General features: G+C 36.0%; 1 protein-coding gene across 1 annotated transcript in view; it reads right to left on the bottom strand.

The window, feature by feature from the left end:
- Positions 1-359: 359 nt before the first annotated feature.
- Positions 360-24491, bottom strand: part of Ccn (cellular communication network factor protein Ccn) — a 39247-nt gene continuing 15115 nt past the window's right edge. Inside the window, 7 exon segments of the mRNA XM_017623910.1 lie at positions 360-1590; positions 1593-2340; positions 9720-9926; positions 10637-10792; positions 13021-13436; positions 15302-15446; positions 22027-22106. Coding sequence (XP_017479399.1) covers positions 1055-1590; positions 1593-2340; positions 9720-9926; positions 10637-10792; positions 13021-13436; positions 15302-15446; positions 22027-22106 — 2288 coding nt within the window. The 3' untranslated portion in view covers positions 360-1054.

Here is a 24491-nt window from a genome sequence, read left to right as displayed (position 1 = left end):
CAACTAAATACTGACGGCTTATGGTGAAAATGACAACAAGCTTTAAAATTTTCAATGCAGTTGCAGCAAAAGCGGTTGACAAGACAAAAGGAAAAAATTCGAACAAAACATTTTGTGATTTTCTTTTTTCATTGCTTTTTTCCGCGTACTTAGTTTTATCAATTTGTTTGTTTTCGTGTTCGGTCTGTTGTTGTTTGTTGTCAGGTTGNTTTTTTCCGCGTACTTAGTTTTATCAATTTGTTTGTTTTCGTGTTCGGTCTGTTGTTGTTTGTTGTCAGGTTGGTCATTGTAGCGACAATATTTGCTTGATAACTTTTTGTTACTTTTTTTGTTGCTGCTGTGTTTGTTGCCTTTGCGTTTTTTTTTTGTTTCCTGAAAGTTGTTACTTCCTTTCGTTGTGGACCATCAGCGCTTGCGTTTTTGTTTTTTGCGATTTCATTTTTCACTTCGCGCTCTTGTCATTTTTTGCCCCCACTGGAAATTAAAAATTTATTTGCTTTGTGATATGCAAAAGTTGCAACTACTGTTAGTGCTCTGCTTCACTGTTCGGCTGCTTTGTTTGCTTGGCTGTCGGCGCTTGTTGGTCGTTTGTCTGTCTGCAAGCTCTCGATTCTATTTACTGTTGCACGCTTACTGCTTTCTTTTTTACTGCGGCGTTTGTTGTTGCTTTCGTCGCTGTTGTCAGTTGTCCGTTTGCTGTTAACTCTCAAGCACTACACATCCTTGCTTATCCTTCGTTTTTCGCCCATTTGTTGTTTTTGTTTTACCACTTCTTTTCCCATTTGCGCCATTCCGCTTGCATAATTTTGTTGCTTTTGCGTCGCGTCGCGTCGCGTCGCTTCGGTTTATCAGTTTTTCGCTTTTATTTATTTATGAAGTGCCCGCCCGTGTGCCCATTACCAGCACTTGCGTCTGCTGTTGCTTCCCTCGGCGCCATTTTCCCACTGTCGATGCGTCGTCGTTTCGCCCCTCCGTTGCCTTTTTTCCTCTTGCCTCGCCCTTTGCGTTGTGGCGGCCAGCGTTGGCGATGCGTTTGTGGTGCACGTCTGCGTTGCTATGTGCGTCGTTGAGGAAGTGCGTGCGGTGTGATTGCTGACTCCTGCTGTTGTTCGAGCTCAAAGTGATGCTCTGGCTGTGGCGGATGTGGATGTTGTTGGTGATGACGATGCTGGTGGTGGTGGTGGTGGTGGTGGTGGTCTTGATGATGCTGGTGCTGATATCGCTGTTGATGCTGAAGATGTGTGTGATGGTCGTGATGATGGTGATGCTGGTGTTCCTGTTCTCGATATTGCTGCTGTTTTTGTTTTTGTTGCTGTTCTTGTTGCTCATCTCGTGTGTAATATTGTTGCCAAGCCCGTCCAAACACTGGCGCTGCCAGCTGCTGCTCTCGATAGCCATAATGCAAATTTTTCTCAACTTGCCACTCCTCCACTTGGCTGTGTTGCTGTTCTACCTGGTCGACTTGCTTCCCCTCAAGTGCGTTTTGCTGCTGCTGCTCATTGCTTCCGTAATATTTCGCCTTTTCATCGTCGCTTGTGCTGTGATCAACGTCGCCATTATGGTCGCCCTCGTCGCTGTCGTGGCCAAAAAACCAAAATCAGCAATAAAAATATTTTCATTCGACACAGCCACATTTTTTACGCCCTTTTTGTTGTTGTTGTTGTTAATATTATTGTTGTCACGCTCAATGTTCGCACGCATGCCGTCACCGCTGTCACTGCTGACCGTGCTGCTCTTCTCGCCTCCACGCCAGTTGCTACTACTACTGCCATTGTTTTTGTTTTTCTTGTCACCATTTGCCGGCCTCTTTTGGTTTTGCTCCGCTTGTTGTTGTTGTCGATTATTGCGGCGCGGCGGCAACATTGCCGGATATGGTATAATGTCTGGTTGCAATTCACTCGACGTCGACGAGGAAACTAAATGCTGCTCTTCTTGCTCTGCTTCTGTTCCTTCTTTTATCTCCTGTTGTTCTTGTTGTTGTTGTTGTTGCTGTTGCACGTAGCGATTATCACTCCCACTGTCATCTGCAATGTTTTGCTCGTTGTCCTGCTTGCCAATGCTGTTTGCCATGTTTCTTTTGTCATTGCCACTGCCAGTCGTGTTCGCATTGTTTGCATTGTTGTACGCATTTTTGTTGTAGTTGTGCGTTATGGTGCTGATAATGTTTGTCGCCGCATTTTTATTATTGTTGTGGTCATCTACATAGCCACTTGTATGCCAACTACTATCCTGGTTGTTGTTGTTGTTTTCCTGTTTGCTGTTGTAACTATTGCTGCTATTATTGCCGCCTATGTTGCTTTGCATTGTTGCGCTGTATTTGTGTAGGTTGTTGCAGTTTTCCTGTTTCGGTCAAAGTGTGGCGATAATAGGAAGCCATGCGGAAGAAAAAAAGAAAAGAAAGAAGAGGCAGTTAAAAAATATGAATTCCATTGCGTTCAGTTTTATAAGTTTTTTTTTTTTGTTTTTAAAGAGAGGGACCCATAAACTCAATAGCTTAAGTGACTTAAATCACATTCTTATATATACATATACATATGTGTGTATGTATGCGCTAGGATGCCCCAGAACTTAGGGAAAACATTTATATTTGCGAAATTCGATACTCATCCCCTGTATGCTTTTTTCGTTGCTCTAGATAGGATATCCTATCTCTACATGATTTTGAATCAGTAATTTTTTTTTTGACGAATTCAAACCAATCTCTCCTAGAAACCAGCCTTTTCCCGTTTGCTCCCGAAGAGCTGTGGGGATAGGCGATATATATATCTTTAATTTATTACATACTTTTTTTACGAATCCCAACAAATCTCTCAGTGTAACGTTGACTAAGCTTTCCAACAGAAGTTAGTCTCTTCTTCGCCCTCAGAACTTCTTCACAAAGCGTTATACGCCGCTCCGAATTGACAGCCATGTGACCAATGGCTAGTGTTTCCCTGATATTCCGATAAAAAGCACTATGTTCGATTTACTCTGTGTGTGTGTACAGCTACTCTGGACTTGCGAGATCAGCTGTGGGATTCTGGAAATCGCTAAAACATAGCCCTTAAAATATCCAACGCAAAAGCGGGAGGGCTTCAATATAAAATCGCAAACATTATGGATATGTTATGTGTCGCCCAAAGGTGCCCAAGCCGTATTCATTTAGATGGAAAACTGAATTTTCAAACTGTACCTAATTTGCGGAAAGGTTATATATTTTTGCATGTACAGTTCGAGACAAAACTATGTTTTCGAAAAGGTGAATCTCTTTCTTCCGAATTCTTGAATCTGACATTTTAAAAAGAAATACTCTCTTCTATCTGGCGTAACTAACTACAGTTACCTTAATTTACAACAAAGAAGGTAGGCTGTTGGGCACCAGAAAATGCCCTAAAATGTGAATAAAAATAAAAAACGATTTCCTGAAAAGTTATTTGACCACATTCGAAATGTACCTAAAAGTATGTGTTTGTACCGAATGTACTTTCAAACTAAATAAAAGTACAATTGAACCATTTTTTCCATCACTGTAGCTAGTCGAGCAGCAGACTGTGTGTGAACACTAAAAAGCGGTAGCTTAATTAAAATGTTAATTGACGGAATTAAATTTCTGCCCGAATTTATTATAAATTTTATAAATTTTTAAGTTGTATTCCTTATTTTATATTTTTATGCAATTTATTAAATAAATAAGCTCACTTTAATTTATAAAAATTGGCATCTGATTCGGCTCTTTTTGTTACGATTTCACACAAAATATGGCACTGCATGCCTAGGAAAAATTGGCAGCCAAGTTGAGGGCCAATAAAATCCGCAGTATGCGGGGCACTTATTATTGACGTTGACATTAGACATTGTTGTCACTCATACGCCATGGCATGCGAGTAACTTAGACTATTTAACGGGTGATTTTTTTGAGGTTAGGATTTTCATAAATTAGTATTTGACAGATCACGTGGGATTTCAGACATGGTGTCAAAGAGANAAACAAAGTACTAAATAGTTCTAACAATTATTGTAGACTATTGTATGATCTACACCTTTCACTTATCTATATTAGAAAAAAAAATGCAAGAAGTCGGTATTTATGACTTTTGGCCCAAGAAATATTTTAGACTTACACATTAAATAATACATTTTTGCGCATTATAACAAACTACCTATTACAAAACTCAGTGAAAAAAATGAATGCACTTGATTATTTGTCTACCAGTTTAAGTTATTCAGATGCCATGGCGTATGAGTGACAAGAATGTGGTAGTGCGCATTTCTAACCACTTGTCCACGGCGGCCGCCCTACAACTACTAGATACAAACATATTTATTTCATAATGTAATCACTTTATCATATACTATATCAATGGGTGGGTGGAAGATCGACCTATCTGGGTTGCATTCAGCGTTATTACGCGAAAAAATTAAACTACATTCATACAAGTGAAAGAAATGTTCTATTTTCCGAATGGCTTCCCACATACTGCATCTTAATTTCTCATGCATTAAGTGAACACTTCCTCATAAAAAAAAATGCAAATATTCCGTTATCCCAATTTGATCTACGCATCAATTACGTACACACACATAACTTCATTTAGTTTAAAATCCAGCTGATTAAAATGCGTTTGTTGGGTTTAGCACTCAAATTAAGCAGCTCATAAATCTGATGAATTCCCCAAATTAGCAATATTTTGAGAATTTCTGTAGATAACTAATGGTTTTCTGGCGCAGTGCATTCTAAGCTGGCAGATGTCAATGAAAATTCATTTCAAAGAGATACATAAATTCATTGGCAAGGTATGCATTTGTACGTACATAAATATTTGGAGATATGTGTCGTTTTTATTGATTTAAGGAATGCCGAGATAAATACATATATAATAGTTCAAAATACACAGCAAAGTGAAATATTTGCACAAATGGAATATTTTCCCCTTTTGAATGTTAATAGCTAAACTGAAATTAACTCGCAAATATGTACATACATATGCAGATATTTTTTAAAATTATTTCTAAAAAAATACATATACAATAGTGATGCGGATGTATGGGACCGCTGCACCCCAGTGAGAAACGAGAGCGCTTTCCAATTCGTCGACAAGGAAATTTACAATTGGAGCTCAAACTTTTGCTCTTTATTTGACCAAGTTTCTTACGCAATTTCTACATAGTGTGCGTTTGCGAACAGAAAAAAAGTTATGTTCGAGAAATACCCTCGCAGGTTTGTCTTTGGCTACGGATCAGCGACTGCTGTTTGAAAAGTCCTTTTTGTAACCTTAGGAAACACATTATTATTTACATAGGGGTCCAATGAACCCAAAACGGTAGGTAATGCTAGTTTTTTCTGCGGTAGACAAAGGGTTAAAACAGTGAGGGAAACGCGTTCTCAAATTTGCATTTTCATTTTATCCGGCCGTCCAACCTATCAAACCGGGAAATTTTTTTCAATCGGATACATATTAAGGTGGAATATTAAAAACGTTTTACGTTATTCGATGTTGCTCAGGCGACATTTCGGTTAGAAAAAATTTCGCGCAGAACCGAAGCCAGGCGTGATCGTTCTGCGTACCCAGTCAATGCTTGAAGCGGATTTCAGGATATTTTTGTTTTTATGAAAAATTCAAAAATAAAACTTCCGAAACAGACTTTTACATTTACATATAATATTTCTTTTAACTTGTAAATAAAATTCCTAAATAGGTGGCAACGACTGTCAAAAATAGTAAAAAAAACTTTCTAAATGCGAATTAAATTTATTTTGAATTTCTAATTAGGTGGCAGTTCCGTTTAAGAAAATCTTTTTGAAATAAATCATTCTTAAACCTCTCTTGTTTGATATCAATATTAAAATAGTTCGTTGAACTTGATAATTAAATTGATTTTAAATTTAAGGGAAGGTGAATATTTTAATAATATATAAATCATTTTATTTAGGAATATTTTCGAAATAAATCGTTTTCGAACCACCCTTATAAATCGACACCCACATATCTAACTTATTAATTAGTCAATTTCAACTTTTTAAACAAGGTGGCAACCCACCAAACAAATTATTTATAGACAAATAGTTTTAGAACTTGTTAGATTTGATTTCACCTTTTTGAAAAGGTGGCAGCTGTTTTAAAAAAATATCCCGTATGTCAATTCAGGTCACAGCCTTTATATCTGTCAAATTTCATTGAAATGCGGCCAGCCAAATTTTTAGGTTTTTAATCAATTTTTTGGAATTTCGTTGAGTATGCAGTTTTGTAGCCCATTAAATTCTACTACAAAAAAATGGAAGTTCGGAGGTAGTCAAAAATCGCATTGGTTTTTGAGTTTTTAGGGTGTTTTTTCTTTTTTTTTCATATAAAGTATTTTCGAAAAAATTTGTGTGTATGGAAGAGACTGCGTGAAAAAATTGCTAAAAATCAACAGTAATTTCTAGCTACTAAAAACTATCACTAATTAAACGAAAACTGTTAAAAATTGATATTGTAAAAATTTCTATTATTCGCAAATGTCATTTCGCCATTGAATATTTTGTCAATATGCTAATTACGAATCACATCTACATTTTAGCGCCCGTTGAAGGCATGTGGGTTTAGTATAAACTTAGTTTTAGCTTAGCTTTCTGTGCTCTATGTGTCCATAAACAATGCAGGAAGTATACTCTGTGTAAGACCACGCTTTTCCGGCAGGGCCGCTACAAGTGGATTTTAATTTTCGGATGACTTTTCTTTTTTCTTTTTACCTTTGACTCTTACAATATTTATTCATTGATTTGCAAGCCATTTTCAAATACAAGTATGCGGTTTTATCTGGCCATATCGCTTGTATGCTAGCACATTCATATCCTTTCATTCATGCATTCAAGCGGAAATTGTTTTCACTTGTCATTCTAATCGCATTTACTTGACCCCGTTTTCACCAGCAATACGAACCTGCCGTCTGTTTCATGCTGCTTTCCACCGTTTTCACCAGCAATACGAACCTGCCGTCTGTTTCATGCTGCTTTCCTACACTCAGCCTTTCAATATACTGCCATACAATTCATTCCATGTACTATTGTTCTTAAGCGATAGGATCTATGCCCAATAGTATGTAGGCAGTGGTATTACTTTTACCATTTGTGTTGGAGTGATTTTTATTGCTTGCTTTTTTAATAAGCTTTGCAAGTGATTTTTTATCCTGTATTGTCGTCCTTATTTTTCCATGTGTGTTTTGTTCTTTGTACTTGGGAATTTTTATTGTTTCCTGCTTTATCTCATTTTAATTTTACTGCTTTTGCTTGGATTGAAATTTTCATTTACTTAGAAACAAGTATATTTATGCGCAATGGCCCTTTGTTCTGTCAAAGCAGGCTTTCTGACATACTACATGGGCCTATAAATAGGGCCCTTAGGAACTAGGTAAAAAAGGCAGGAGTGAGCAAATGTGATTTTATGGCATTTTACTCTGATGTAATCCGCAGGAAGTAATGTTGCGTGTGTCACTTCTGGTCTGTGACTGTGTGTGGCTACTTAGGTATTTATATACATATCTGTATTTATTTATGGCACAATGTATGCATCAATGAATTTTTTATGTAAGCAATTTTTATTGAAGGTCAATTGGCAATGCGAAAATGTGTGTCCTTTTATTGTTAATAGTATTTCGTTTGATTAGATCTTATGGTCGTTCGTTAAGGATGTTACACTTTTGCCGATATTATTCGCGCACCTTTGCCACTGGTTTCACAATTTTGGCGAATGATGTACAATTTTTATGTTTTGATTGGAATTTTAATGTGCAATAAAAGACATTCCAGTTGTGTGATTTAAGATTTTATGTGCATGTACAGTATCTGTTTTATCTTTAGGACCACAATTTCAAAATGTAAATGTTTGCCACGAATACTTATTTATTTATTTTTAAGAATTTTCTATTAAAATAAAGTTCATTCTCTAAAAAATTGTAGTTTAAAAATTTTTAGAAAACAAAAAACTTTAATAAAATTTTATAAAAATTTCGAACTTTTTCTCAGAAGTGTTAGAAGTTTCTGGGAATATACTTTTATAGCCCATTAAATTTTAGTGTCTAAAAATTACCGTTGACTTTTAGAATTTGTTTTCCTGAAGGTGTTGCGGTTTTCTTCTACGCATGTGTATGAGCAAATCTTACGAGCTGTTCTTTTTTAGTGTTACTCCCTTCTCTCACCAGAAAAAAACGCTAGTATGTACAATAAAAAATAAATCAAGTATTTGAACAAGTTTAGCCCTAAGACGTCTATTTAGGCGAAAATATACCGACATTACTATTTTTTCATTATTACTCGAAAAAAACAATCTGTTGTTTTTTAAATAACTTTGAGAAGTTTTCAAATAAAATGTTGATGCTAGAGGCAATGAAAGTTGGCATCATATACAACATACCAGTGGTGTTTCGAGAGTGTGCCACCAAATAAAAAAAATGGCAGCATGCAGAATACCTTTCGCAGCTATTTTGTAATTTTTGATATTCAACGATTATTTTTATTTTTTCATTTCAAAAGTTCAAGTTATTTCAAGATTTTAACATTAGACTGAGAAAATGTTCTTGCCAAAGCGAACAAAATTTAGAAAGAATTAATGAAATTATTGTGCCACCAAATGAAAAAGTTGACGTTGATTTGAGAAACAAAAATTTCAATTTTAAAATTTTTATTGGCATGAAGAAACTAATACATATATTTGTTACGAGTACTGTAGAGAAATATTCCCCACCAATATTTAATTATTTTTAAATAATATGACTTTTAAGCAAAGTAACGACTCGTGAGATTTGCTTGTATGTATGAAAATAAATTGTGTTTATTTGTTATGTGGAAGCAAGTGCGACAAAAAAAAAATTAAAAACCAACGGACTATATAACTGGTTACCCAAAAAATTCTAATACTTCTGAGGAAAAAGTTAGAAATTTGGAAGGAAATATATTGAATCCTTTTTTTAGTTTTACGCAAAGTTTTAAACTTGCGTTTATTTGGGTTTTGTTATAGAATGAACAGTATTTTGATTGCAAATTCTCAAATATTTGTTTTTTTTTTGCTATTTATAAGCCTATTTAATAACAAATTAATATTATTTTTCTGAATTAAAAACGGCCTCAAGATCAAAAAAATTGAAAATAATTGAATAAAAACATAAACAGACAAGTCGAATCTTGGTGCAATTCATACATATATAAAAGGTCTGTTTAAGAAGACGATCTGCTTCATCTAACAGTATTCCCATTTACCTTTGCATTGAAAAAAGAATTTAGTGGTTCCATTTCCCTCAAAATAAGGTGTAGTAACTATAAGAAAGTCATGTATTAAGAGATATATATGTAGTTGACCCAACTAAACCATTTTGCCAGTCTAGCAGAGGCGCACTCCAAAGTTAAGCCCCTCTGGACAGCGGGATTCTAATCGTTAAATCGCATGCGGATGTTTTCCTACAAAAGGACTTCATTGTGGGTGCAACTATTGACATTGAGGGGTCTTCTAATAATAATCTTCCGGAGCCAATTATCAGAACCTTTGTAAACTTAGCACCTTGGACTGAGGCGTCTTCTTACAACTCAGAGAATGCTGGAAGGTAACTAGGGCATATGCAACTACAAAGATATTTCTGGTTAAAATGGACCGCAGGCATTTAATTGAACCTCTTGGATTCACAAAGCTGCACCGCCCAATTCTACGTACTTATAAATATGTGATTAAATCAAATAAGTAAAAAACAAAACAGTAATAAATATTGCTCACCTTTTTATTACATTCGCATTTCAATATCCATTCAACTGCAATGAATTTGTTTTCAATTTGTATTTGATGTGATTGCAGGAATTCCTGATCGATTGGCTCCAGCGACACTGTATCCCATAGCTGTAGTGGTGACTGTCCTTCCGGCTTTTGCTGTTGTTCGGCAAAGCTGATGGGATCATTGGCATTCAAAGGGCATAACAACTCCACCTGCAAGAAAGAGGAAAATCAGAAGAGAATTAAAATTTTCTAAATACAAAAGTTTGACAATAAGTCGAGGGGCTAAGGACTTCGCAAGCGCACACCGGTCTTAAACCACTCGTTAATTCTGACCCTACGATTGTAGCGTGCAATCTCACTAATTGCATAGGGAGTAGCAGGGCGACTTCGTGAGATACATTCAATGAGCGGAGGAAAAATTTCAGGAACGAAACAGAAGAGGAGAAAAATGGACGGACTCTGGAATCGATCATTTGCTGTGATGGCAAAATATGGGAAGACGAATGCAGAGCCAACGGAAATCAATTGAAGTGGGCCTAACCCGTATTAGCAACAGTAGTGCTACAAGTGAAGCAGGACAACCCAAATTAGGTGTCATCGCGTACAAACATTGCAACGCGTTGGTTATGAGTCATAACCAATGACGATAGCAAATCTAAGAAGCTGATAAATCGATAAAAGAGGCTTCGCCAGAGTGTGCCTTATAATGACTTTGATAAGATCAAGTCCAGGATCAAAATCATTACTCAACTTATCGGCTGTTTTGAAATTGAGAAGACAACATAATATCGCACGATAAGCTACTGTCAATACGACTACAATACTACGCCTATCGAAATTCGAAAATATTGCTGATCTTATTTTCTGGAATACCCTAATATGTATATTTGTATATAACATATCAATTTTTTTTCACTCACCTGTATGGTTGTAGATACCGAGGGTACACAACATTTTCCCGAATGCTGATGACAAAGTCCACATAATTTCGGTCGATATAGCTTTCGTGAAATGCAGGCGCCCAGGCGTATGCGTGCAGGCCCAAGGCGCTGCAAATTGCGGCATTCGTGTCCTTTCTGCAAAGAATATACGATTTATTGATTAAAAATTTACATACATACAATACATATATATATATTTCTTTAACAACAAGGACATCGAAAAAAATTACAAAATTATACTTCAATGCTTAAGCCACTTAGATTCATTTTGTTTAAATTAAAAGAAAATTTGCAGAAATTTCTGTTTTGCCAATTTAAAGCTTCCGTTTTGTACTTTTTTTGTTAGTTGTGTAAAGATTGAATTGCCTTCTTAAAGAATGCCGACGACTCATTCTTAACAATTTAATGTATTCAAGCTGCAAATATTCTCTATGCAGACAAGACGACAACAGACACGATTTGACAGCTTAAACCGCTTTGTTTTACGTAGAATGATCAACTTAAAATTCTGCAGGAGGAAACTTAAAACTTTTAGCCGAAAGTTACAACAACACACCTACCAGTATATTAGGGTGGCCCTTAAAAATATCAACCCCTAAACTTTGTGCGTAAATTTTGTTTATATTTTGCTCTACGTACAAAATGAAGACATCTTCGAAAATTTCGAAATTTTTTAATACATTTTAGAGCTCGCTACCAGAGTTCGAAAAATTGATTTTTTTTATCGCAAAAATTCGACAAAATTTCAATTTTTACCAACTTTGGTCCCATAAAAACAAGTGACGTGAAAAAGTGCGTTTTGAGCTCAGGAAGTCCATACTTAATAATCTATATACACGAGTTTTTTGGTATTTTTTTTTCAACATAATTATTTGCAAACCAGTGTGTACTTAGAACAAATTTCTTAAAAACGGCTCTCTCATTCACCACTCCAGGTGAAAAGCTACTTTGAGAGAAAGCACTTGAATTTTATCTAGCTTGCATCGCTTCAACTGTTTCTTTTTTAATTTAATTTTCTTTTAGTTGTTAAATTAATATTAATTAAGAAAAATTTATATTTCTTAAATTAAATTAAATTTTTAGAAAATTATTTTATTTATTTACCGTTTCAAACGGAAAAATAAATATTTTTAATTTCAATAATTTTTTATTTTATTTTTTAATTATCTAAATATTTTTTAAAATTTAATTTTCTTTTTGGGTTTAGATTTTAAAAGGAAACCCATATTTTTTTACTTTAGTTAATTTTAGGATTTTATTTTATATTACTTCTTTTAATTTTTTGTCTTTTTTAATTTAATTTTCCTTTATTTTTTAGATTTTGTTTAAAAAAATAAATTTTTTTATTTAATTTAATTTTTAGTAAACATCAAATTCTTTTTTTATTTAATTTTTTTCATAATTTAATTTTCCTTTAATTTTTAGATTTTATCTTTGTGAAAAGAAAAATTCCTGTAAAGATAATTTCGTTTAATATTTATTAAAAATACTTTTATTTATTTTTGCTTTATTTTCATTTTACTTTTCATTTAATTTTCTTTAATTTATTGGTTTTGATTGTGTTTTTATTAATTACTTTAACTTTAGAAACTTATTTTTAACAATTTTATTGCGCTTGAGGCTGTTTTTAAATGAAAAACAATTTTCTTACGAAAAAAATGTTGAATTTCGGAAGATTGTGGTGAGTTGAAGGGCCGTTGCCCGAATTTTCCTGTTGAATTTTTTCAAACCTTGGCAGCGGGCCCTAAAATATATTTAAAAATTTGGAAATTTTTTTGAATGTCTTTATTTTGTACATAGAATACAATAAAAGGGGCTCTATTAAAAATTTAGATGTTGATATTTTAAGGACCACCCTACAGTGTGTACATAAATAAATATATATGTATGTATATGAAGCAGCGAAAAATAAATAAATTTGTATGCGATAGTAAAGTAAAAAGATTTTGTGATTTTCAAGTTGTTGTTGAAAAATAAAACTGAAGTGAACGGATGCATAAATATTTTTTAGCTCTCTGTCCTAAGTTGAGAAATGCAATTGTCTGCTGAGGCTCTTAGCTTGCGGTTTTGCTTGTTATTGTTAGTTGTTTTGGATTAGCAATTTGTTAAATAAAAATATTTCTGCGTAACAAAGCATAAGTGCAACAAAAAACAATGTAGTTGGGTTAAAGTTTCCAAACCAACAATGGAGAAATTAAATCGAAAATAAAATCGAGTTGAGAACATTAACTAAACTATGAATTTGTGAGCAGATAGCAACTAAATTACGCTGAATAATATTAAAGCATATAAAATTTCGGAACGAATTTTTTTTTTGGCGTAGCAAAATTTTGACTTAAGAAGAATTTTTATCAACAACTTACGCGTATTCGATGCTCCTCGTGCTCGAACAATGCATTGTAATTTGTTGAATCCTTAATATCCTTAGGCTCACTTACAACTAAATTGCTCGCTGCCGCTGCCGCCGCATTATGGCTAATTAATTGTTGTTTTTGTTGCTGTTGTTGCCGGTGTCGCTGTTCGTGCGCCTGCTTTTGTTGAATTGCTGTGGCTTTCTGCGCCAGCTGTGACTCTTCCAGTGGTAGCGCATAGTTTTTGTTTATTTTACTATTATTGTTGTTATTGTCTTGATCACATTTGCGGTTTTCACATAGTCGCAAGTTGCTCAATTGCCGGCAGCCTGCATTCGTGCTGGTGAAGCGCGTCGAAATGCCAAGGCCACAGGGTTGTGAGCAAGGCGTCCATGGACTTGTAGAGGCATTGTGGCAGGTGGCGTATACTGCAGCGAGGAAGAGAGAAAGGGACAGGGAGTTAGTGGGTTAAAATGGTAATTAAGAGAATATGTACATATGCATATTAGGGTGCGTCACCAAAAAAAGTAGCGGTTTTTTTCACCGGAGTTATACAACTTTTTACATTTTCAGACTTCCGCCAAAATATTTTGGAAAAATATTGAGATTTAGGTGAACTAGACCGATTTCAATATACCGCCAAAAATCTAACTATTTTGATTCCAGTAAAAAAAAAAATTTTAAATTGTTATGCAGAGCTTTTAAGCTAAACATTTTTTATACTATCTGAGGTGATTTGCTGAAAAAATATTTTTTTTTAAACTAATTTTTACTCGATTTCACAAAAAGGTTATCAATTCGTTGGAATATTTTTATTATACCGATTTCTACAATTATTTTTTTTTATCGAGAGGTGGTCCCATACTAATTTGGTTTAAATCCAATCATTGGATCATGAAGAAATTAACGATAAACTAAAATTTTTATATGAGGATTGAAGTTGGGTTATTTTTGTATAAAAAAAAGTTTATTTTTTGAAAAAAACCATATAAATCAAACATAATAAACACATGTTTTCTTTTTTTAATATAATCTACGACTCCTTTCGGATCCTTATTTCAAAATGCTTACTGTTCGGCTAGCCGGGTTTTGTTCACGCCAGAATTTCTGCCACCAAAAGAGTCCGAAATGGGTCCGTCTGCTTGACTGGTCTCAGAATCATATTTATGACGAAAGAAACACTAATTTTAGACTCATAAATTCTGAGCACTCAAACCATTTTTTAAAGGGCTTTTATGTTTTTTATTTTCATTACTGCCAAAGTGGACCGTTTTCTTATCTAACTCCATTCTTATTTATTATATTCCTCTTATAAATCTCAATATCCAGGTTCGCATATATCTTATGCCAAAATAAATTCTTATCAAATCCATAAATTTTTGTACTTGTTGGTCAACGAGAGCATGAAAGGTTCTCAAGAGTTAAAAAAAAAGAAACACCAAAAAAAAAATATATAAATCCTGGCCATACAACTTCCTTCCAGTCATCTTTCATTAATCTCTTAAAGAATTTTCTTTTATTTTTATCACAATGCAATGTTTCATTTCCTTATCCTTGCATGAGTAATTACGCCTCCTTTATCATTGCCTTCAGCATTACATTCGTACGCGCTCGCTTTGTCTTGCTGCCGAAAATTGCTCGCCTGTGCCTTGTGCTCGTAAATATTTCTTGTTAATTCGCCTTAAAAATCATTAAGTTTTGCCATAGCTGCTATTGGCGGCCAACATGCCGCCCAGCTATCTACATGGATGACTGTGGTTGCCCAGCCGTGTTGGCCTCAGGCGGATGCTGTCTCAACGAAGTGGTAGACAACGTGACGCTATGGTATGGTAGTTATTGTTTTTGTAACGCCCACAATGGCCACTGTGTTTGCGTTTACTTATCCAGTACATAGTTATGGTACATACATAAATACACACACACGCACACATATGTATGTAAATGAGTATGGCACTACAGGAGGCAGACTTTTGTATAGTTTTTTGTTTTTGTTTTCGCATATTTGTGTTGCTGAAGAGCTGGTGAGGAAACACAAGGCCACGTGCTTCCTTGCTTATTTGTGGAAAATTCTTTCAATGTGTGCTGTATGTGAATGGTACACTGAGCGAAAATTTTAAATTTTTTGCCGCATATGATTACTCAATAAGTTTAAGGTTCAGAACAGCGCCTAAATATTTACTAAAATCCCAATTTATTTCCAAAAATCCCATTCTTGTAGTTTTATCACCCAATTTTTTTCACTGTGTATTTTACTTATTCTACCGTAAAATGCGTTCATTCCTCGAACACTTACCATCAGCTGTGGGATTCTCACACAGCCACATTTTACAGCAATGGCCCGGCACCTCCACCAGACGTGGCGATCTGCATGAAAGCGTATCCTCCGGCGCCGGCAGTTGCTCCTTCGGACACAGCGATGAACAGGCATGACGTCCATTCTGCAGCGAGGGAAAATAACGGAAGCTCTTAAAGTCAACTATGTTTTTTATATGTAAATATGGGTATACATACATATATCTGCACAAATGTATGATGTGAAACAAAGAAACGTTAATAAAGGAAGACAAAAAATTATCTTAAGAAAATGGAAAAATGCTGAAAGTGCGTAAAAAATCAAGGTTAAGGCAATGAATGTAGAAATGTAAAAAGAAACAACGCATAACCACCCTTATATACGAAAGCAGATATGCATTTGTAGGTATTATTTATATGGCGGATAAAAAAGGAAACAGGAAATACATTAAAGAAGAATCTTTGTTCTAGTGGTAAGAATCGCCGAAAAAAATGCCTGCATTGCCTGCGGGAAGCAAACGAAAATTAATAAAAATGTTGTCAGACTGGGCGGCCCAGTCGCAAATTAACAGACAATGCAAAGAACGTAAGTAATAAGAAATAAAATGTATAGCACCGCAGCACAAAAGAGAAGCAATAATGTTTGATGTAATGGGTAGTTGTGCAATCATTGTGCCCAGAAGATTGAAAAGGCATTACCATATCGATGGCTGAGTGGAAGAGCGACCTATCTCCAAAGCCAGTTCGAAAACGCACTATCTAAGAAAATTTTTCAACAACGCCTTGTTTCAGAGTTTGGTTGAAAAATGCCCTATCTACATATGTGTTTTCGTTTGAAATAGGGCGTTTTTAAACTGAATTCTGAGATAGGGCATTCTTCAACAAAATTCTGAAGTGGGGTGTTGTCCGCGTCTACCCTGTAGGTGGTCAATTTGGAAGATCCAATTTTCAATTACTCTTTCCATGTTTTGAATAGTAGTTGGCTTATCGACGAAGACCTTTGGTTTCATATAACCACAAAGAAAATAATCCGATGGTGTTCGAAGTGTAAACATTTTTCTTCTTTGGAATAGTTTGGTGGCTTTGTTGGGGTATGAGCCTTTCCATGATGAATTTTCCAAAAATAATGAATAAAAATAAGATGATAGTAAGACGCCAGTCACCCGCGATCTTTAAAAAAAAAAATGAATGAAAAAAGTCTAGATGGATCGCCCTATACGTACAAGGATTGCTCGTTTTATGTAATAAGATTGGGGGAAAAGCAGCTGTAATTTTAATCGATTCGATTCGATAACGACTACCGCGATTCGGTCTCTTATATTTCTCTATACTTGTAATGCAATTTGTAGAGGGTAGGGGGAAATACAAGGCAAGTCTTAGATTCTGCTTGGTTTTAAGATTAAGGCATCTTGATTTTACTGGGAACGACGTTTTCGCACAATGGTTGAGGAGGAGGAATGGCGCAAGGGAAGGAAACTTAGCTGTAGATCCCCAAACATTTTCACCTATTGCTCTAAAATGTAACGGGAGTGGGTGCCGGAGTAGAATGCCAGGAATTGAACGTCAAACGGGCACTAGGGTTACATGACCCGTGCAGCATATTTAAAAGAGAGGTTTTCGCTATGAGGATGGCAACAGAGGTAGCCTACAACGAAACGACAGTCAATTCAAAAGTTAACTTATAACTAAACAGTCAGACGGCAATTAAGGCAGTTACCTCCTACAGTATTTCGTTTACTTCGCAGCCGTGGTCATTGACAGGCTGCCCGAAAACATACATAATACTGCATTTCTAATGGGTATACGACCACGAAGAACTAGAGCGTAATGAAACAACAGGTATGAATGCCAAGACCGGCAACATGCTGAGACTCAAAGAGACAAACTATATACATAGGCCACTCCAAAACTTGTATAACGAAACTTACGGCAGTATGGCTAGGCAATTCAGGGCTAAGTGAAATGAGTTAACCACCTGAAAAATTTCAAAAGTGATGTGCAAAAACAGCTTAAGTAATTATACTCAATTCTTCTTGAGGCTATAAAGGAAGGATTACAGAGTTGTTATCTGATTGCTTATGGGGAATATTCTGTTGGCTGCTTGTACACAAAAAATGGGTTTTGATGTCTTCTTTAACGCCTAAAATCGAACTCCAACTGGCAACGCTACGGACAGATCTACTTAACCTAACCTAACCACACAAGCTGGGATGGTCATAATTTTTGCGAAAGCGACAGCTATTTCCTTAGAACTTACCACAAGGTAGCCCCGTTATGCGTTAATACATATTTTTTTTTTTTTAATACATTTGTAGTTGTCATAAGCCTTGCTACCATTTTACCTTAGGTTAAGGTCTCTAATAAAACTTAAAATATTTGTATACTATCCAATGTCCCACTAGTCCTTCTACCAGCGAAAACACATACACTTTTTGAAACCTAGGTTCATAAAAGCCTTCAGAGCGTACCCATCTTCAACTTGGTATATATATATATATATATTAAACTTGTTAATCTTCGCTGATACTGTTGATTATCAGTCTATCAGTGTCCTTTTCAGGAATAAAATCTTTTTAGACTCAGTAGACGACAAGGCAAACAGTATTTGTTTGAAAGTTTGCCGACGGAATCATTGACTAGAAGAAATGATTTCGAACTATTTAATTGATCCTTTAAGTTTTTGTTCTTCATGCCTGGTTCTCAACAATTATGGCTGATGATCGAATGTCTTTGGTGATTTCAAGGGCCTCCGTTGATTTATTTTTTTTTTTATTGAAGTCTTCAGTCATTTTATTGAATTACCAGTAAATCAATTTCACAGATATTCCTCATGCTTCGCCATAAATCCTTTAATAGGCAACATTTCTATTTGCGGCCTTGTTTGAATTGAGATTTTTATGTAGAGTCACCGCCAGACATTTTTGCTCTTGCGCGGACTCAACTAGTTAGAGGAAAATAGCATTTATCCATCCAGAACAGAGAGTTTGCATTTGAGTAAATGACATGAGGAGTTCTGTTTGTCGTCCCAAGCAGTTGAATGTTATATAATTCTCGTGTAGCCTGCAGTTAGCGAGTGGCATGCTTGAATATTTCTAAAAAGATGAAAGCGAAAAGGAAGTGAGTCTTGACTGCCCACCTGTCATATCGTGGCTGGTATGTAGCAACACACCAGTACCCCCATTCAAGGTGAAAAGCTTCGGCTCAGCTACCACGTTAAGCCCATATGCCTACTTTCAAATGAGAATGCTTTCAAAAGAGATCGAACTGGAATTAAAAGGCTACTAAAAATTTAGTTTCACATATCTTTCATTTCGTTGATATTGTTGTGGGTATTAAAGAGTTAATTGGAAATATGTGCTCTGGCCAACAATAATTTGCACACTGATGACACTCTGAAAATGGCTGTAAGATTAGACTTTAGGGAAAATGTAGTGCAGGCATTCTGATATTGAAGTGAGAACACATTGGAGATGAGCCAAATGACAAGTTGTCAAATGTATGCAGGCACAATTGTGCATGCTTAAGTTAATAACAGAAAGGAGACAAAACCTACATACACATATGCTACCCTTTCATATATTCAAATAAGCAAGTGCACAAGTGCATACATATAGATACGAGTATTAAATGCACTTGCCATGCTACTTGCCACACGTTGCAATATAGTTACTTGCATGTCGGCTTGACAATATGCGAACGTGTTTGCTGCTGAAATTGCTTAAACACATTGGCATTTTTTCATTACCTTGATAGAATTTTTTACCTATTCTCGTTTCAATACAATTTTTATTTTCACCTACATAAATGTGTAGCACCTGCATTTTTTATTCATACCCAGTGTCGCATTTACTTGCATCCTCACTTTGTTGAAGAAATCCTATTGCCACATAAATTCAATTTACTCTAATACGCTTTGGCATTTTTTGCAGCATTGACAATGAGAAATAAAGCAATGTTTGCATTTAACTAGTAGCCCTGTAGAGAAGGGCGTCATCGGTGCTGGTACTTTGAGGAATTGGTGGCTTTAGTAAATATTTAAAAATTCTTTTTATTTTGATTACAAACAGAGAGCTCTTTTTTATTGAATGCGCTCTTCAGCTGGCGGCTGCCTTTGCCCAACACTATTTCTGGACTTATTGGGAAGGGTGCTTTTGCTACATTAAAGCTTCTTATCTTTCTGTCGCGTGATGCTGCGAGTACCGGGTTAGTGCACCCTCACTTTCCTGTTTAATATACTATGTATACCAGATATTCATCAACCACAAAATCTTAAAATATATTCGAGAAACGAGAATCAACACGCACGATCTAATTCCGTATTTTAAAGTCCACTTTCCGCAAGACGAAAAATAATTTACGGAATTGTCTGAATTGGATATACCCGAATAACTTACACATATGTAAACTGACATTGAGCAACACCGCCAACTCCTTTAGGATTGGGATGGAGCTCTTTGAGTTGATCGCTATCAAACGTGGTTTTGGACACGGTATGCTATTTTGACAGTGACAGGTTTTTCCCGCTTGAACAATATTGTGATATGATGCAAATGAAATTAATAACAATTGTGCTCGAAAAATCATCTATTCGACGAAGCCCCTTTTTATCTTGGCGGTATGGGGAGCAATGGGGTATAGTCGTTGTGCTGGGTATGTAGTTCACTGTAACTATATACCGGCTATACTCAATCCCAACTCCCAACTCCAAGTGCAGCCTTGGGTCAAGGCAGAAAGAGTGGGAGCTTCGGCGGGGCCACTACGAATTATTCGGTTAAAGGGCTCACTGAATTCTGCAGCGTCTATTCACTAGTAGGTGCAGCTGCAAGCGAGCATCTGTTTTGTAGCAAGCGGTTCGCAATATAAACGTCTACTTGGTTAAGAAACTCCAACCGCCCTCCCAGTAATGGGTGGTGCGCTGTGTTTGGGACGCGCCAAGTAAAAATAGGCTCCAATACAAAATTATAACAAAGACTCGGATGAGATGAGAAGGCAAGCGTTTGAGGGACTACGATTTGAATGCATGCATCTGCAATGCTCGGACTCTTAATGGGGAAGGTGCGTCTGTCCGGCTGTTTGATGTCCTCGTAAGGACAAAAGCTGACATCACCGCCATCCAAGAGAGGCATTGGACAGAATAAGGCAAAAAATGTCTGGAGCCTCGCGACGTCTACTACAGCTGCCATGTAAAGTAGCGCAATTTCGGGGTTGGATTTTTGGTGGGAGAGAGGCTAGCGTTTGGCGATTATAATACGAGGGTTGGTAAGGAAGGGATATTTGGANACCGCCATCCAAGAGAGGCATTGGACAGAATAAGGCAAAAAATGTCTGGAGCCTCGCGACGTCTACTACAGCTGCCATGTAAAGTAGCGCAATTTCGGGGTTGGATTTTTGGTGGGAGAGAGGCTAGCGTTTGGCGATTATAATACGAGGGTTGGTAAGGAAGGGATATTTGGACCCACCCTCGAATAAATCAGCCTCCATGATGAAACGTCCAATAACAGAATGAGGCTGATTGTGTTCGCGGGGTTCAAGACATATGCAGTACTGGTTAAAGCATAAAAGGATTCATGAGGCTATGTAGTAGATGGAAGGCAAGCTCCCAGTGTTTTAAACGTACATACACTCCGAGGGCAAAATATCGACTCGGACAAATGAGGTACGAGTTTAACCTCCTGCAGTAGCCAGGCCGAAGTTGGGCTACTGTGATCGGAGCCTCCCGAGGCAGCTGGTTGTGTGCCCAAACCGGCATTCACAGGTCGGGAGTCTATGTAATTTGAGACCCCTGTCAATGTTGTTCAAGACCTGTCGATATGCTGTTCGTCAGTTCGTATAGATGCCTTCTGACTTGCCTGTGTCTTTTCGGGTACCCAATTCGGTGGCTCCCAACTAAGAAATGCTTGCAGAGCATTGTGTTGTGCTTACTTACGGGCAGAATTTGCGCCTCGTCATGCAGGTGGTGTTCTGGCGCTGTCAGTAGGCATCCGATCGCTGTCCAGCCGCTGTCCAGTGCCATGTTTTGGGTTGTCTGTAGCTTCGTCCACTGCATCTTGCTGATCCCCTGGGGATCACACGGGCACTGCGTAGTTTAGAACCGGCCGGCCAATTGCCCTGTATGTTGCCAGCAACGTTTCTTTGTCTTTAACCCAGGCGCTGCCGGCTGAGTGCCGCTGAGAAGGAGAGTAGACTGTCGAAGGTAACCCCGAGGATTTTCGGTTATAACGCTTATTTCAAGTGAAAAAGGCATATTTAATTTCTGAAAAAAGCCGTAAACTACTGGAATATTTGTCCGACATCCAGTTTGCTTTAAAGTGACGGATGCGCTAACGCTTTTTGATGTAGTATTTTTCCTACAGGCATTTTTCAAATACCATATCAAATACTTACCTCCAAAGGAAATTGAGAGATAAAAAAGAAAATGAGAGTAAAACAGCAAAAAAAAAAAAGAAAAGCCTAAATAAATGGAAAAAGTGTAGGAAACAGTGGAATTGAAATAATAAATGCGCTAACAATAATATTGAATGAATGGAAAAAAGTACAGCCACACATTTGTTAATAAATATAAAACACACCACTACATGCACACGTTTACGTTTATATCTAGCTTTATGCTGCCTAAGCTGGCATGTTTAACAATCATTTTATCTCACTGCTCGCTTTCACTCCTTTAAACTGCACACAAACACTCACTCACCCGTTCGCCCCTATCACTCCATTTTGTCAACTTACCTCGCAGACACATTGTGTTTTACAATCCAATTTAAATGTCTGTCCATGTGCATATGTTGTATTGCCAACTGTACAGTTAGCTGCACAAACGTTGCACATATGTTGCACAAAGTAGGATAGCCACAAGTAGAATATACGAGTACACACACAAATATTGGTGGTGGGTGTTTGTTGCCAACAGAAATACGAGCGTTGTTGATATGTTGATGATGTTGATGCGATTGTGTTTACCGGCGGCAGTGGCAGCGGCGCAGTTAAGTTGAGTTGTTGAATTGAAAAATGTGAAGAAAAAGGAGAAAAAAGAACAGAGGAAATTTATAACACCAAATGAAGATAGATGCATTTACAGTATTCCTATGTTTACATAAAAAAGTGTTTGATAAAATAAACCAGCAAATGGCTTAGTCAAACTGCTCGAATACTCGTAGTACCGGTACTACTACTACTCACATTGCTGGCTGTGGCATTGTTGCGAAAAATGTATTTGAAATGAAATGAAATTGTGTTGTATTTGACTTTGTTGCATTGTTTCATGATATGTCCATTTACACGTACATACATAGAGAGTAAGTTGAAATATTTGTTTGTATTTTCTATTTGCTATTTGCGCTCCCCAGTAGATCTGTAAAAATTTATAACATTGGCATGTCGAGGGAGTCGTAGTCGTACTAGTGTGTGGAGTTTTATATTAGTTTTATGGTAGCTCGAATGATATTTTGTAGCGAAATGGAGCGGTTGGAGGTACTGAAAAGATTCCCATACATACATACATACAGTGCCGGACAAAAGTATTGGCACAGAGAATTTTTCGCAATATCTGAAAAGTTTTTTATTCTAATTTATTTTCGATAATTTTTTATAAATATATAGTTCGTCCTACACCAAAAAACATAAAAACTAAATCTCTAAATTTTGTGCAAAACTCAGGAAAATTCAATAAATTTGCATACTTATTTGCAACTTTCTATTGCATAACCTGCACTTTGTTATACTAAAATTAGTTGGGCTATAAAACTACATATTTAGAATTTCTCTAGAAAATCTGAATAAGAAGTTGCAAATTAGTAAGCAAATTTATTGAATTTTCCTGAGTTTTGCACAAAGTTTAGAGATTTTGTTTTTATGTTTTTTGGTGAAGTACGAACTATAGTTTTATTAAAAAATATTGAAAATAAATTAGAATAAAAAACTTTGCATATATTGCGAAAAATTCTCCGTGCCAATACTTTTGTCCGGCACTGTATATGCGGGCTACGTTTTTTTTTTTTTGTTTTACTTAATTCACAAGAGATTGCGGCAATATAAAACTTTTTGCCTGTCAAGTTAAGTTTCAATTTTGAAAATACATACATATGTACATCAACCACTACTGCTATGGTGTGGAATGTGCTGTGCGATTAGAGAGCAAGCAATCTTATTAGTTTCCTGATTTAGGTGCATTGAATTTCAAAACACAAACAAATGCTCTATGTACCATGTAATACATAGTATGTATGTATATATTGAGGCGAAAATAATTTGAAAATTAAAAGAAATTTTATATAACACAAAAAGTTTGGATGACAAAATTTTAATATTTGGTACGGGAAATCGGTGTATTTATTGTAAGGCGCGCTCATAGCACTAAAATGAAAAATACGAAATCTATTAGCGACTGTCAATATTTTCTCATGTGTTCTGTTCTGATTTCAATACAACAATTGTCGCACAGTGTTGTAAATTAACTTTTTCTGTAACAAGCCCTTATGCATCGAGAACGATAGCAGTTATCAAAATAGGTGTATCGGAGTTTTAACCAGGCAATATACTTGCAAGGCTAAGATACTTGCAAGAATTTCTGTAAGAGAATTCAAAGACAGTAGCCAAGTTATTGTGACAGATTTTGTTTATTCCGTCAGGAATGTCTTAAAGCAGTGTCACACGATTGGTACATTTGTACATTTTTTATGTTGGGCTATTGGTACAAAATAAAAATATTGGGACGGCAATTTTCTGTTGCTATTGAAAAATTTGTTTTTTGTGATTGGGATAAAGAAAAATATTTCAGCATTCACATGATTGGGATACGATTTGAACCAAATTTTGGGCAAATGTCCAATCGTGTGACACTCTCTTTACAAAAATAAAAGCTACTTTGCCAACTTCCACGGCGAACAGCTCTTTTCAAGGAAAGTACTTGAGCATGTATCAAATAGAGATGTAAATATGTACATATAAGTAAATCATTTTGCTCGCACTGCTCCAAGAGTCGCAATCACCGAGAGAGCAAAGCAATGGCGTGCCATCCGAGGGATCCGAGGTTGGAATCCTCGCGCTGCGGATTTTTTTTATTTTTATTTTTAATGTAATTTTTTAATTTTTTAAATTAATAGATTTTTTAAAAAGAAAAATATTTATTTTTTTTAACAAAATTTTTAGAAATTTATTTTCTGTATTTTTTTCTTATCTATAATTGTTTTGTTCAA

Source organism: Rhagoletis zephyria, unplaced genomic scaffold (genome assembly GCF_001687245.7).
Source record: "Rhagoletis zephyria isolate East Lansing unplaced genomic scaffold, Rhagoletis_zephyria_1.1 Rzeph_scaffold_03412, whole genome shotgun sequence".
Lineage (NCBI taxonomy): Eukaryota > Metazoa > Arthropoda > Insecta > Diptera > Tephritidae > Rhagoletis > Rhagoletis zephyria.
This window is presented reverse-complemented; position numbering and strand designations above follow the sequence as displayed.